General features: G+C 38.5%; 1 protein-coding gene across 1 annotated transcript in view; it reads left to right on the forward strand.

Annotated features, from left to right (window-relative positions):
• LOC122808385 (alpha-tectorin-like) overlaps positions 1 to 14700 on the forward strand; it is a 209722-nt gene that overhangs the window by 71117 nt on the left and 123905 nt on the right. The window contains exon 5 of the mRNA XM_044079351.1: positions 5562 to 5699. Within this exon, the coding sequence (XP_043935286.1) occupies positions 5562 to 5699 (138 nt within the window). The remainder of the gene's footprint in view (positions 1 to 5561; positions 5700 to 14700) is intronic.

Here is a 14700-nt window from a genome sequence, read left to right on the forward strand (position 1 = left end):
GACTTGGATTGTGTCTGTAGCTCTTCCCTACTACCAACATTAAAGAAATTCATAGAGTCTTCATAAACCTTGTATTATACAGACCCTTAAGAGCTGGGCATCTTATATTCCTAGATCTAAGTAATATAGGAATTTAGAAGTTCCAGTCCTGAACTTTATGTGGTCCCTTGCCACACCTGCCACCTATGGAGCTCAAGAGTGTGTCCAAAAAGTAATTAATCTACCTGACCATTTATTATTCAGTTTTCTAAAATATTCACTCTCACAATCACAGCATTTTAATATTTCTCCCTGAACCTTGTGGATAAAGTGTTTGATCCTACTTCCAGCCTCTTCCCATGAAGTCTGATTAGCCTTTGCCCTTTGGTTGCTTTACTGTGTATCTCAAAGGATGTATTATTTAAGTCTTACAATGATTTTGTTGCAGGCAGTCTTTTTCTCAGGATTTTATGTAATCATTTAGCAGCTGCTGATGTCTGGCTTCTACCCCAGGATAGAGATATGATTTGTAGATGTCTAAAAATGTATACTAGATTCCTATTAACTTCTCAGCAAAGGTTTTTCAGTACTTGAGGGAGCTAGTCTTTTCTTAGTAATGATCTACCCTATTAACTCATGACAGAAGTGAGATATTAAAAACAGTATGCACGTCCATAAATGTTTTGACCCGAACGTACTGTATCTACATAGATGCACAGATTTTCCTTTTAAAGAGGTTGTACAAGTGGCACATTTTCTAAAGCATGACAACCATGCTAATCCAAGAGACAACAAGCCACTGTGACAGGAAAACAGAATTGATTTTGTTTGTCTTGAAAAGGACACTTGTTTGAAGTCATTCACTGCTTTGACCTGCTGTTCTAAAATCACTGTAGGCATATATCAGTGTCATCTGATAAATTAATGCTATGCATTTGGATATGGCACTTAATTTCACTCACTTACATTTCCTTACTGCCCCTGCATCACTATGAATTTAAAGGACTGGATTACCTGCATTTCTACATATATTACTTAACCCTTTCTAACCCAGTCTCGCCTTTAGTGCTCATCAAGTAACACAAACTGCATACAAGTTGGCTCTCTTAAAACCATAGCACATGCACTGTATTATACACATACTCGCATACAAATTACCCATATTAAACCATATGCCTATTAACAGAAAGCAAACAGCAATGTTTAAGTAAGCCTTTCTTTTTAAAAAACGTTTTTATTTGATTTTACATATTCCAACAATTTGAAACAAAATAAAACAAAACTATATACAAAAGTCCATAACAAGAAATATACACAAAACCATTAGTATCTTTATAATAGATCATTAAATTTTTGCCAGGCTATGTAGTGATGAGTTAAATTTCTAGTTCTCACTTTTATGGTCGATAATTCATTTTTACAAACACATTTGGCTAGACAGATAAATTCACTAGTAAAAGAGAGAGTAATTTTGCGTTACCAATAGCTAGGAGAGATCAAAGAAGAGGTATTTGCAATACTGGAATAACATCTGGGATTGGGGCATTGTACAAAATCAAGGAATCTGTAATAGTACAGTTATCTGACCACAATACTTGGCAAATGTTAAACTCAGTCCAGAAAGATGACACTATGTTGCATTCTGTGACCATATGAACCCAATTTGCATCAAGGGCTTCACTGCATCTCCAGCATTTTATTTTATTTTTTTTTTCTGATTTAAACAGCAGTTTTTGTGGGGTGTTAGAAAAACTCTGTGTAAAAATGTCCATGTATAAATCTTCCAGTGTAGAAACGATGTTGATTTTCCTGCAGATTTTAAGGACAGTTTCTTGCTTTTCTCAGAAAATTCTGTATTTATTTTTGTCTTGCAATTCCAGTATGTCATTTCAGGGGGGACAAATTAAATTCTTATAATCTTATAGAAGTATGACTTACCTTTAGATGGATTATTCTTCACTTTTTCTCTTTCCTGACAAAAAAAAAAATCACACCAAAGCATATTATCCATCTATCAGTCTTTCCATAAACTTGAATTCCAAAAGTCTGGGCAATTTGGGCCTTACAAATTTCAACAGATTTACAATAGGCATTTGGAGAAATGTGTTAAGCGTGTATAATTTTCCTTGTTTGTTCTGAAAAAGATGAAATTAAATTCAAGACTGGGAAATTTGTAATTAATGTTAGATGTTCTTTGTTCCTTGTCTTCCTTCTCTTCCTTGTCTCCTGTTCTGGGATGGGTGTGGGTCACTGCTGTCCTACTTTACTTACTAATTGCTACTTATTAAATTTCTACTGTGATATTTTATTAATTTTTCTCTGTCTATATGTGCAACTGTTTCCTGTACTGAGAAAAAAGCATTGTAATTTCATTCAGCTACACTGCTGTGTAGTTCTGCATGACAATAAAGTTTTCTTTGACTTTGTTTTTGATGATAATATATTTTTCAGCAATTCCAGTTACCTGTTTTACCGTTAAACCTATTTTAAAGACAAGGAGACTGAAACAACTAGAAGTGTTTTTCTTTTCAAAAAAGGAATTTGTATTTTAAACAATGCATCATTTCATGAATAATTGTTGTAGTGTGTATTTTATGCTATCTGATGAAGTCTTGTGTTATGATGGAGGGTGAAAGAACTTACTAGGTTTTATTGTTTCAAAAATAATCCACAGTTTACTCTGCCCCATTGTGTTTTTTATTTGATATATCTGCATCTCTATCTTTATCAAAATGTGTGTGTGTGTGTGTGTGTGTGTGTGTGTGTGTGTGTGTGTGTGTGTGTGTGTGTATATATATATATATATATATATATATATATATATATATATAGATGTGTGTGTGTGTGTGTGTGTGTGTGTGTGTGTGTGTGTGTCTGTATTATACATATATTTGCGGATAAGGTACAAGTCCTGGTACAGTCACTGGATGCAAGCAGAAACCACAATAAAATCCTAACTTTGGGGATGGCAGTGCAGAATGGAGCTGTCACGTCTCTTACCTAAGCAATCAGCACACCCTTACTGACACTCATTGTATGCCAATCCCTGGGATGGCTTACTGGCATGCGCAGTGGGGTGAGTGACTAAAACCAGGATCCCCCCCTACTCTCTAGGATGATGGTAACAGTCTCCACTACAAAAAACAGCAACAAAAATAAATAAAGTGAAATATATATTTCTGCAAAAAGATGAAATCCATTATTCTTAATTGTATACTTTCTGTCCTAAATTACTGTGTTATGTAAAACTGAAAAACACTGACTGTTGACCTTGTTAATAATGTATTGTTTGTTGTTGGAAAAATGTGGTTTTGCACTTGATGGCAGTTTACAGATCATAATATAAATTAAATACATATTTCAATCCCTTTTCCAGTAGCTATACTACTCACTTACTGCAATACTAATAGCCTTTGACTATGATTGTGCAAACTCTTTCTGCAGTAAATGCCTTTTCTTTTATCTTCAAAATGATGTTAGGAACCATCATATTTTTAATTTCAATTAATAATGATGGTGAGTCATTTTAGTAGAAACAATGTTATATTACAAGTGATATGAGACTTCTGCTAGTGTGCGATTCCATTAAATTTTTGAATAGGATTCCTTTATTTAACGTTTGGATGCTTTTGGTTTTGTTTTGCCCTAAAGTTTCTTCCTTAGAGTTTTAAAAGTTTTTGTCTGGAATCATTAGGAAAACTTAAATTTCAATTCACTTATTGTAAAGGTAAAAAATCTAGCTAATTACAGGAGGAGCTGAGAATCCAGATTTCCTATCTAAGGTATTTAGCTGTATTGTTATTTAGCTGCAAGTGCTGTGAGAGGACTACTGCTGGTGTATGACTGCAATGGATTTTTTCCACCCATCAGCCCTGTTCCTGATGTGCTTTTAAACTGTGTCTTTACAGCTGCCCACCACCTACTGTAACTATGGCAATGGAAGCTCTTTCAAGTATCATATCTGCTCATTCTACTGTGCACTGAAATATCAACTGGGAAGGCCCTGCCTTGAAACTCTTAAAGCTTCATTCAGTCTCTGTTTAATATCTCAGTGCACACTGCATTATTCAGAGTATTAATTAATTTTTCCATCCTATGATTAAAATCTGTAACATTTGGGAATAGACTACCATTCACTGTACAGCCTAGGAACTACTTCTCAGGAATCATCTTGGGGTTAGTGCTTCTGTTTTGCTTCTGGTGAGAGAAGGAGCAAGGAGACATTATTTCCTGGCCTTCTCAGAGATTACCTCTTAACAGAAAGCCTGAAACTGCTTCCTGGGAGCCAGCTTGGGAATTAATACTACTGCTTTGCTCCTGGTGAGAGAAGGGACAGAGGGGTATTGATTCCTGCTGGTCTCTGACTGAGCAGTGTGTATGGGACGACTTCAGCGATTGGTCTGGTTATAGTTTTCTTCAGAACCCTTTCATGGCCTTTGTGCAACTTGGCTTTCTGCTGCAACCAGCTGCTGTAGGTACTATCCAGTGTATCTGCTAAAGCAAGACTATAACAAGGGTACTGAAACCAACATCTGAGTTAATATTGCTTCTCAGGAAGCATCTTGGGCTTAGTGATACTGGTTTTGCTTATGGTGAGAGAAGGAGCAAATGATCACTGGTTCCTAGCTGTATACAGTTGTGTTGAGATCAGCACTATCTCCATTACTAGACAGACAGCACTCCCAGTAATCAACGCCAAATCTCATAGACAGTAATCACCTCCTATCCTCATAGGCACTTCTCTCCCTTCAGCTTACATTAGTAAGCACCTGGAACCATGGATTTACATTTTCCAACCATCTCTGTAACCATCTTGGTTAAAATGGGCATACTAGGGCAATGTAGCACCAATGTGCTAGTTAGCTAAATCTTCCACTAACACATAGTAGATAAATCCAGGAACGGCCTTAGGTCAACAGGTGCCCTAGGCAAAAGGGCTCCATGGCACTCCCACAACACCAACTGGTGCCTATATCCTGGTCTATCCACACCAAATAAATACTGAAAAAGCACCCCTGAGAGACCAGTGCCCTAGGTGGCTGCCTAAATGGCCTGTGCCTAAGGTCGGCTATGGATAAATCCTTAGTGCTCAGAATAGATCATGCTGTGATGGCCAGACTTTTGTTTTAAAAGTCACTGAATCTCTTATCCTTGTATGATGCCATTATCTTCATAATCACTATGTCTCATTTGTATTGGGAACCTCATGTCCATGTCATTATGTGGTCACTTGCATATTCTGTAGCTTTGCCCTATTGCAGTTGCCTCACTTGAGTGTTTGAATCACCTCATTGCCTTCTGTCTACATTTTTATGACCCGCACCATTTTGTGCCACACTATACCCTAAATGTCTGTGGATCCTGGCATCAATCATAAAAGAATAAATTAAAATAAACTTAATATAAAAAAACAATACACTAGCTCATTTGTTGCTGCAATACAGTTATTAATAAAGTCTGAGTAGGTAAAAGCCCATTTTCAGTGGAGGCCTGATTAACATTTGCTAAGTATATAACTTTGTTATTTGTATTATCAGAATAAAATTCACTTGCTAATATAATCCTTTGTTTATACTTAACAGGAAAATACATTCCAAGCAGTTCTGATCTCAAATGGAGCACAATCATTTATTTTCCTAAATTATGGTATCATACAGTGGACAACTGGTACAGCAAGTGGAGGTGACTCTTCAACAGGACTAGGAGGAACACCTGCACAGGTACGAATATTGATTTCATAGTATATACTATACATGTTTTATGCACAGTATTTGTATGTGTGTGTGTGTGTGTGTGTGTGTGTGTGTGTGTGTGTGTGTGTGTGTGTGTGTGTGTGTGTGTGTGTGTGTGTGTGTGTGTGTGTGTTTGAAAGAGAGAGAAAGAGGGAAAATGTATGTCCTGGAGGTAAATTCTTTGTATCTACCTAATAGCAGTGTTATTACGCTGATATTATAAAAAGAGCATTACCTTAGGCCACTTTCTCACAGCAGTAGCCATACAGCATTACAGTGGCACATAAATGACCTTATATATTCATATTATACCTTTCTGCCACCAGCATCCTTTATTATTACAGTCCTAACAACATTTGATAAGCAGACAGCCAAAAGGATGGATAACCTTAGTTAATTAACTTTTTTTGATAATAAATTTTGCTTAACCCTGGCAAATAATCTTTATAAGGAAAACAAGATACAGACTTTCTTTGTAATGAAGAAGGAGTACTGCTACTTAGACCCCCTTTTACTATAACTAAAGGAGAAAATGCCTTCTCCAAAATAATTTTAGCTGGCTAGTGATCTGATCTCAGTTTCCATAAAGAAGCAAGAAGTACCGCAGAATAGGCTGTCTTTTTGAGAAAACTCTGTGAATTTCTTGAAGACAGTTGTAAGTTTATCTGTAATCATGATCCATGGTAATCTTTATCTACTTTGCTGCTGCCTATAACGCTGACTAGTTTGCTTTTTGACATTAATTGAATGCATACTATGCATTCCCATACCTCTCAACCTCTTAGAGCACAAAATCGGGACAAAGTCTAAAATGATGGGGGGACAAACAGGGACAAATTTTAAATATTGTTCTTACAAACTTAGAAAGTTGATAGAATAGGTTTTGCATTAGCATTAATTTTCCGAAGAATGTGGAGTCTTAAACTCAAATGTTTGTCATTATTTAATGACTTCAATCCTCAGCTATTTGCCAGAAAGGGACAGATTTTAAGGGGAACACACCAAAAATATGAGGCAAAAATCTAGACATTCTGTGAAAACCTGTAAAGTTGAGAGGTATGGTTCTTGTTATTTCATTCACTAGTTTCTATGCCAAGGAAATAAGAAAAAAAATGTAATGCCACAAAAATATTTTCATATCTAAATTAAACCATTATAGAGTGTCATAATTTCTATATTTTATTTTTGAAGAATGTAAAATTATTATTCTTAAAATGTTTTGTTATAATTTGGAGCTTTTCTCCCCGGACCTCTGCTGAAAATGGGCTTCTACCCAATCAAACTTTCCCGGTAATCAAATATCAATAAATAAATATTGATAGTTTAATATTTAATTAAACATAGATTGTAATACCTGCCGAGGAAAGATGATACATTATGCAATAGTCCCAAAGTATGCACTCTGCTGGTTGTCATTTTGGTTATGGGCTCTTCTACTGGGCATTATCTGCTTATATTTACCTTTGACTAGGTCATGACTGAAAAGGGTCCCTTAGACCACCTCATTCACTTGGTAAACAAATGTAAAATAAAATAAAACAAAATAAAATAAAAGTGTTCTCTTTGGTAAAAAAAATTAATTCAGGCTAGATGTCTTTACCAAATGTAAAACTTTCTCTAGTACATGTATGTAAAATACATTACATACAATACACTAACCATGAGGTATTTACCTGTAAGTGATTATCTAACATACATAAAACCTGCACGTAATTGGTCTGTTAGCTCAGAAGCCTGCCTGATAAAGTGAAAGAAGAACATATATCAGTATTTGAAAGTGTACTCACCAAGGCTACAAGCCCTCAGAGATTTCTGTAATATACTTATTCCCAGAAACTAAGACTTTCATGCCAAATAAATATAGTTTGTATTGCCTTTTTTTTGGCCTTGTAGATATACATTTCAACATAGCTTAATATTATATATACTGCAAATGCATCAGAATCTTACAAAATGTCCATCACAGAGGCTGCCATAGTGACATGATATTGTTTTTCATGTCTTCCTAGTCTTCCTACAATGCAGTTTTAGTCCCAATAATGTGACATGCACTATAGATCATAAATGCAGTTTTTTCCCAGTTTAGCTATAGTAATAGCATTGTGTCACTCACTTTTTATGCAGTCATATGAAAGCAGTATTGGTGCCTTTCTTTACTTGTTTTGCTGTGATCTATGCTTGCTATAAGCTGATCAAAGGTTTTCCTGGACCTGTTAAATTTTCTTCAAAACAAAACACGTAAAAAATGAATTTTAAGTTTTCAAAGCTCTAGTTCTTAAAAAGTCCCATACCTCCCATTATACCTTTGCTAGGTGTAAATGTCAGCTCTGATCATTCATTAGTGACTAAGCGATGTCTCTACAAAGAACTAGTAAGACAATTACCTGTAGGTCTGATATTGTCCTTTGCAGTTACACTGTTAAAAGGAACACATCACTGACTAAAATTAACCACTTTGCTAATGTAGTGTTGCAATATAATTTGTATCAGTTCTCATGTAAAACCTCCTCCAATTTAACTCTTAAGAAAAGATGGAAACAGCTGCACTATACTTACTTATCTATTTTATTGACTTAAGTGAGACACAGCCTCAGGCTGTAAAAATGTGAATGACATCTAACAGTATACACTAATCATTGCTTTCTTACCTGTCATGCAGTTTGAGACAAATTCTTTTCTGAAACAATGTGAGGTGTTGAATAGGGAAAAGTGATGGAGAATTCATGAAATGAGACACATGGAAATGGGAAAAAGTGAACAGTTCTGAATGTTTTCCAGATACTTAATGGCAGCTAGGTAACATTATAGGGAGAAAGATAATCTTGGGGCAAGGTTAATAACATTGCAGGATGGAACTTTTCACCACTGCTGTCCCATACATTCTTGGATTCTTTCACTGTCATTTTCTTGTCCTCAAACCCATGCTTTCTGTGGACAGTCTCTCATAATATTCATTGAGACATAGGTTCATAGGTTCATAGGTTTATACTAGGCTATCTGCCCTAAGGCATTTATAAGCCTAGCCCAAATTTTTGTGGCTTACGCCACCCCTTATATGAAAAAATACTGTGCCCATTAGTTTGTTGTGCCTCTGTCCAGCAGTGACACAGAGATGATTCCTGGGGTAAACCTACGATCTCCCATCCACAGGTCTAGATTTCTCTTGAACAGAGTCAGCGAGGTGCTCTGCCTCACATGGACCGGGATTTTATTCCACAGCATAGGGAGTCTCTGAGTGATAAATCTATCCCTCCAGCACGTCCTATTTATATCCGTGCTAAGGTTTAAGTCACTTGCTCTAGTGGTTTTGGTGGATTTGGATTTTTTGAGGTGGAGCATGTCCATTAATTCCGGGTTGGACATGGCCTTGTATGTCAGGCACTTGTCACCTCTGAGCAGACGGTATGCGACTGAATAGAGCTGGAGTTTCTTCAATCTGGCAGCATATGACATATTTTGGAGTCCCTTTATCCTTTTGGTGAGGAACTTTTGGGGTCTCTCCAATTGCTGCAGATGTCGGGTGAGATACATCCCGAATGGGGCATTGTACTCGATCATTGGTCTGATAAGTGAAGAGTACAGGGAACAATGACCTCACTAGATCTGGATGTGAATCCCTTCTTGATCAGGTGGGCAATGTAGAAGGTCTTTCTAACCACTTTAGCAACGTGAGTGTCAAAAGAAAGGCCACTGTCAACCTGGGTCCCCAGGTCCCTGATAACCTCTTCTGTGCTTAGTGGATTGCCACCTATATGGTAGCTTGGGGTTACCTTGTTTTTCCCGAAGGGTATGACTATACATTTTTTGGCGTTTAACTTCAGGCCATGGCTCTGGCACCAGCTATCTGTTTCCGTGAGTCCCTTCTGAAGGATATCCGTGTCCGATGCACTCTCCACTATGGCGCCCAGTTTGCAGTCGTCTGCAAACTTTGTCAGCCAAAGTCCTCCCATGTTGGCCTGTACTTCTGAGAAGTAGATGCCAAACAATAGGGGCCAAGGACCGAGCCCTGTGGGACACCACTTGTGACCGGCTTGGAGTCTGACACAGCGCCAGCAACTCTAACCCTGTGGGTTCTGTCCTTAAGCCAGTTTGCAACCCATCTTGTGACATATGGGTTTACATTTAAGCTGTTAAGTTTTTCTACAATACCCGAGTGGGGTATTGTGTCGAAAGCATTTGCAAGGTCAAGGTAGGCTGTATGGACTGCCTTTCCCTCATCAATGGCCTTGGTGACTGTTTTGAAGAAGTCGACCAAGTTCAAAAGGCATGATCTTCCCTTGACAAAGCCAAACTGGGTCGGGTCCAATGTCTGCAAGTCCCCTATATCTTTGTTTATGAGCTCCATTATGATCCTCTCCATAGCTTTGCAGACTAGACTTGTTAAGCTTATGGGGCTGTAATTACCAGGGTCCGTGGGCGCCGCCTTTGTGGAGTGGGACCACAGTTGCCGTCGCCACTCCTTGGGCACGTATCCTGTGGTAAGGCTGAGATTAAACAGCTGCCTTATGTGCGGGTTTAATTCCTCATTTAGCTTGTGTAGCACACAGCCGGGGACACCATCCGGTCCCATTGATGCTGTGTTTTAGCTTTCGGGAGAGCAGCTTTCACCTGCGCATTTGAGATGTCCGGGAGGCTACACTCGGCTGGGATAGTTATCTCTCCTTTAGGGGGGGGGGGTGAAGTTTGCACTGAACCTGTCTGCCAGTATGTTGGCAATGTCTGTGGGTTCAGTGATTTTTGTATCATTTTGGACTAATTCTGAGCATATCTGGGAGTTTCCACCCAGGTTCCTAACATAGCTGAAAAAGGCCTTATGATTGTCCTTTGAATCCATGGCAATTTTTCTCTCAAAATTGGCCTTAGTTGATTTTATGAGTGCTCGTATTTTTTTACTAATAATGATCAGGGGTGACTTCCTTTTATGGATTTTGTTCTATCATGTAATAGCTTTCTCCTCTTATTGTAAAGTTTGTTAATGGCTGGGGTCCACCAGACTGGACGTTTGCCCTTTGTGGAAATAGTCTTGGTTTTATTTGGGATTGCCTGATCCATGCAGTCCTGGAGGTGTTCATAGAAGGCATTTGTAAGGGCTTCCGCAGCTTGGGTTGTGGTTTCCACTGGCTCAGGGGCTTTGAAGGATACCACACCAGTCTTGAGTAGTGTGAAGTTTGCTTTAGAGAAGTTCTTCACTATGGTCTTTTGTTTGGGGTGGGGCGGGATGTGGATTTCCAGTGAGATTAGTTTATGATCAGATCTCACCAATGAGGGATATACTTCCGGTGTGGAGCATTTTGTCCCCATGTTTGTGACAATGAGATCTAGTATATTTTCTCCTCTCGTGGGAACAGTGACTAGCTGTTCCATGGCATTTGAATTTATGAACTCCAGGAACCATTGGGCTAGAAAGTTAGGGCTTGAGTAATGTTCCCAGTCTATATTCGGGTAGTTGAAGTCACCCAATATGATGGTGTTTGGAGATACATTTATACCCTCCAGTGTCTTCAGGAAGGCTGTGTGGGGTTCCTGAGTTTGAGAGGGTGGCCTGTAGCATGCTACAATTTGTAGAGCAATTTTGCCTATGGTTATTTGCACCTGGATGGTTTCCGAAGCTTCGTGCGTTGCCACCAACCTGGAGGTGTGGGTATCCTTTATGAATATGGATACACCCCCTCCTTTGTGGTGTGGTCCGGTTTTGGGCCGGAACGCATGATATCAGGTAAAACCTAATAGTGCCGGGGTGCTCTCAGGAGCCTTGAACCAGGTTTCAGTTACAGCACAGACATCGATGTTCTCCATACTGAGAAGGGCCTCGAGTGCGTGCATTTTGAGATTTAGACTTCTGGCATTGAGCAGCATTACCCTCAGTTTCTTCCCATTTTTGTTTTCTAGGGTGGTAGGTTTAGAATTTGAGCCTTGCCTAAAAAGGCACTATGGGGTGGCAAGAGCCTTAGCCAATATCCGGAATCCCAGGGTGACAGGTGCAAGCCATCCCTTGCGGCAGCGTGGCTTGTCAAGCATGTCATCCCAGGCAGACAGACACTGGATCCCCTTTGAATGACACCAGACATTAAGCCAATTGTTAAAGCTGATCATCTTGTCTCTATATTGTGGCATCATTCTTGGTGAAGGAAGGATACTGCTCAGGGTTAGGGTCATACCTGCCTGGGCTACATAATCAGAGAGCTCCTCTATGTCTCTTTTCATGTAGTCCAGGGAGGTGCGTCTCAGGTCGTTCACACCAGCATGGACAATGACTGTGTCATATTTGTACTTGCCGTGGAGTGACCCGAAAGTGCTTGTGTTATGTGGCGGATTCTAGTGCCCGATAGGCAGCTTACTGTGACCCTCTCCTTGTTCAGCCTGGTGAGTGGGACGTCAGTGTGTCTGACTATGGAGTCACCTATGACAAGTATGTTTGGTGTTGTATTTGGCCTTAAGGGCTGTGACTGCTTTGCACACTGCTTTTGTGGTTTATGTGTTGCTTGTGGGGTGTCTTGAGGTAGCAGTTGTTTGGGTGTCTGCTTTGGAAGCCTCTGCTGTTTAGGTAAATTTTTACTCAGAGCCTCCGAGTATGTCTTTGTGTGTTTATGTGTTTGATTCAGTGGAGTGGTAGCATTATGTGAGGCTGGTTTTGTGGTGTGTGTAGTTGCCTTCTCCTCCTGTCTGGTCTTGCCAGTCCTGAGTTGAGAGAGCTCAGCCTCCAGTTTGGCTAAATAGCTGCATCTCTCGCAAGTATTTGTGTTATGTGGGAGGAGGAGAGGGTTGTCTGTGTACATGAGGCAGTTACCTTGTGTTATCTGTTGTATCCATTTGTGCCTTTTTCTTAAAAAATTGTACCCAGATGGAATCTGTTCATTCCTATGAGGTATTTAAATGTTTCAGTCATATCTCATATATGTCTACTTTCTTCAAGCCTGTATATATTTATTTATTTATTTATTTATTTATTTTACATTTGTTGACCGGGCTAGTCTAGCTGGATATATGTCCATTTTCAGTAGAGACCCGGGGAGAAAAGCTCCAAATTATTAGTACATCGATTAATAAAGTGTAACAATAAAAATAAATGCAGATGTAATGGAAACAGGGAAAAAATTTTTTTTCTTTTTTTTTTTTTGAGATTACTTTTTAAGTGAGTAAAAGTAACAGGCTATGTGATGTTCATAACAGAGTACTCTTTACACACACGTGAAATATAGAAAATCAGTTACTGTGTGATGTGCTTAGCACAATCCTCTATAAAAAACATATTAAATGAAATGATAATAAATGTGAACAGAGATGAAGGAAAGATAGGAAAGGTATCAGGGATAGTATAGGTTGAGTTTAAGGATTAGATTATTTTCATAGAGGAAGTAGAATAGTTACTGTTATGAAAGAGAGGCAGGGATACTCTTATGAAGGAAAAGGAGAGACATTAAGGTAAGCAGGCAGTGGGTCTTTTATTCCAAATCATAGTGCAAAGTTGAGCAGCTGAGAGTCCCCTACTGAGTTATTGGATGTAATTGGGTTCAGGGGGAAGGAAGGATGACAGGGAAAGAAAAACAGGGTTAGTCTAGGTTAGTGCAGGGGTATAGCCATTTTTTATTGAGATACTTTTTGAGATTTTTTTTTTTAATAGAGGGAGAGAAGTCAGAGATAAGATGTCTGAGGGTAATTTATTCCATACTTTTCCTACTGAGTTGAAGAACAAGCAGTCTCCTGCAGAGTTATTGGGTCTAGTGGTGTTGATCAAAGGTTTTTTAGAAGACCATAGATGTTTAAGGTTATAATAAGGGGTAATAAGGCTATTGAGTATTGGGGTTTTTGTGGGTTGGTACAAGGTATTGTGAGCTATTATAAGTTGTTGTAGTTGAATCTGATTGGGAAGTTCAAGCCAACCTAGTTGTCTTAGATTAAGGCAATGATGTGTCCTGAATGGGGATCCGGTAGCAAATCTAGCAATGTTATTGTAGCATATAACTAGTTTATTGGGATTTTTTTTGAGAGATTGGTATAAATAGGGCATGCATAAAGTAAAGTAGAGATCAGATGAGTTCTGGCTAGGGTAATGGTAGGCTGGAGTAAGAAAGGGTTTGATTCTGTATAAGCTACCTATTTTTTTGTTCACAGATTTTACGGTAGAGTTAATGTGATTTTCTATATTAGTTATTAGTTCTTGTATGTTTCTTTTTCTCTTTATATGTCTTAGAATGAAGAGCTCATAATATTTTTGCCTCCTCTATACTGCCTCCAGCTTGTTCACACTATGGTAATATGTTTTGTATACACAGATAAATCTAACCAGCTGTCTTTACTGATGGACAGTAACTTCTTTTTTCCTACTGTGATGCCTCTTCCCAGTATCCTGCTAGTCTTCCTTGATAGTTCATCTTTCTGCATGCTTACAAATATGATATCTTACTTTAGTACTCCTATGTAGCTTCCTGTAGTTCTAAATACATTATTTGGATTTTTTGCACACCATAAAGCTGGTGTGGCTTAGAAACTTTCTGCATTTTTGCAAAGCCAGTTTCTGTCCTTCCTCTATCTGTGTATCTATCTATATATATCTATATCTATATCTATGTATTTATAGATACAGATATATGCATAGATATATATATAGATGGGTCCATTTTGTAATTTTGAAATGCTGAAACCTCGAAATTCAGTATTTCAAAACCACAAAGCCGAAAACCCAATCACAACTCACAAACTTGAAAACACACAACCGCGAAATTCAAAACACCGTAACTATGCTACTCATACAGCACACACATAAACATACACAAAATATCCACCCACAATCAAACAAACTCATCTAAACTACATATAAGCAGGGGGGCAAGCTCCCCCACACCCCCCTCTACTTATATATTCTAACTCAGAGATCACTCAAACATAAACACAAACGGAACTCACACACACATCTTACAGTCCCTCAAACACACACATAACAGTCACAATACGCACTTACACACACTAAACCCCTAACCACCATACATAC

This window comes from Protopterus annectens, chromosome 8.part0 (assembly GCF_019279795.1).
Source record: "Protopterus annectens isolate FY-2018-M chromosome 8.part0, PAN1.0, whole genome shotgun sequence".
NCBI lineage: Eukaryota > Metazoa > Chordata > Ceratodontiformes > Protopteridae > Protopterus > Protopterus annectens.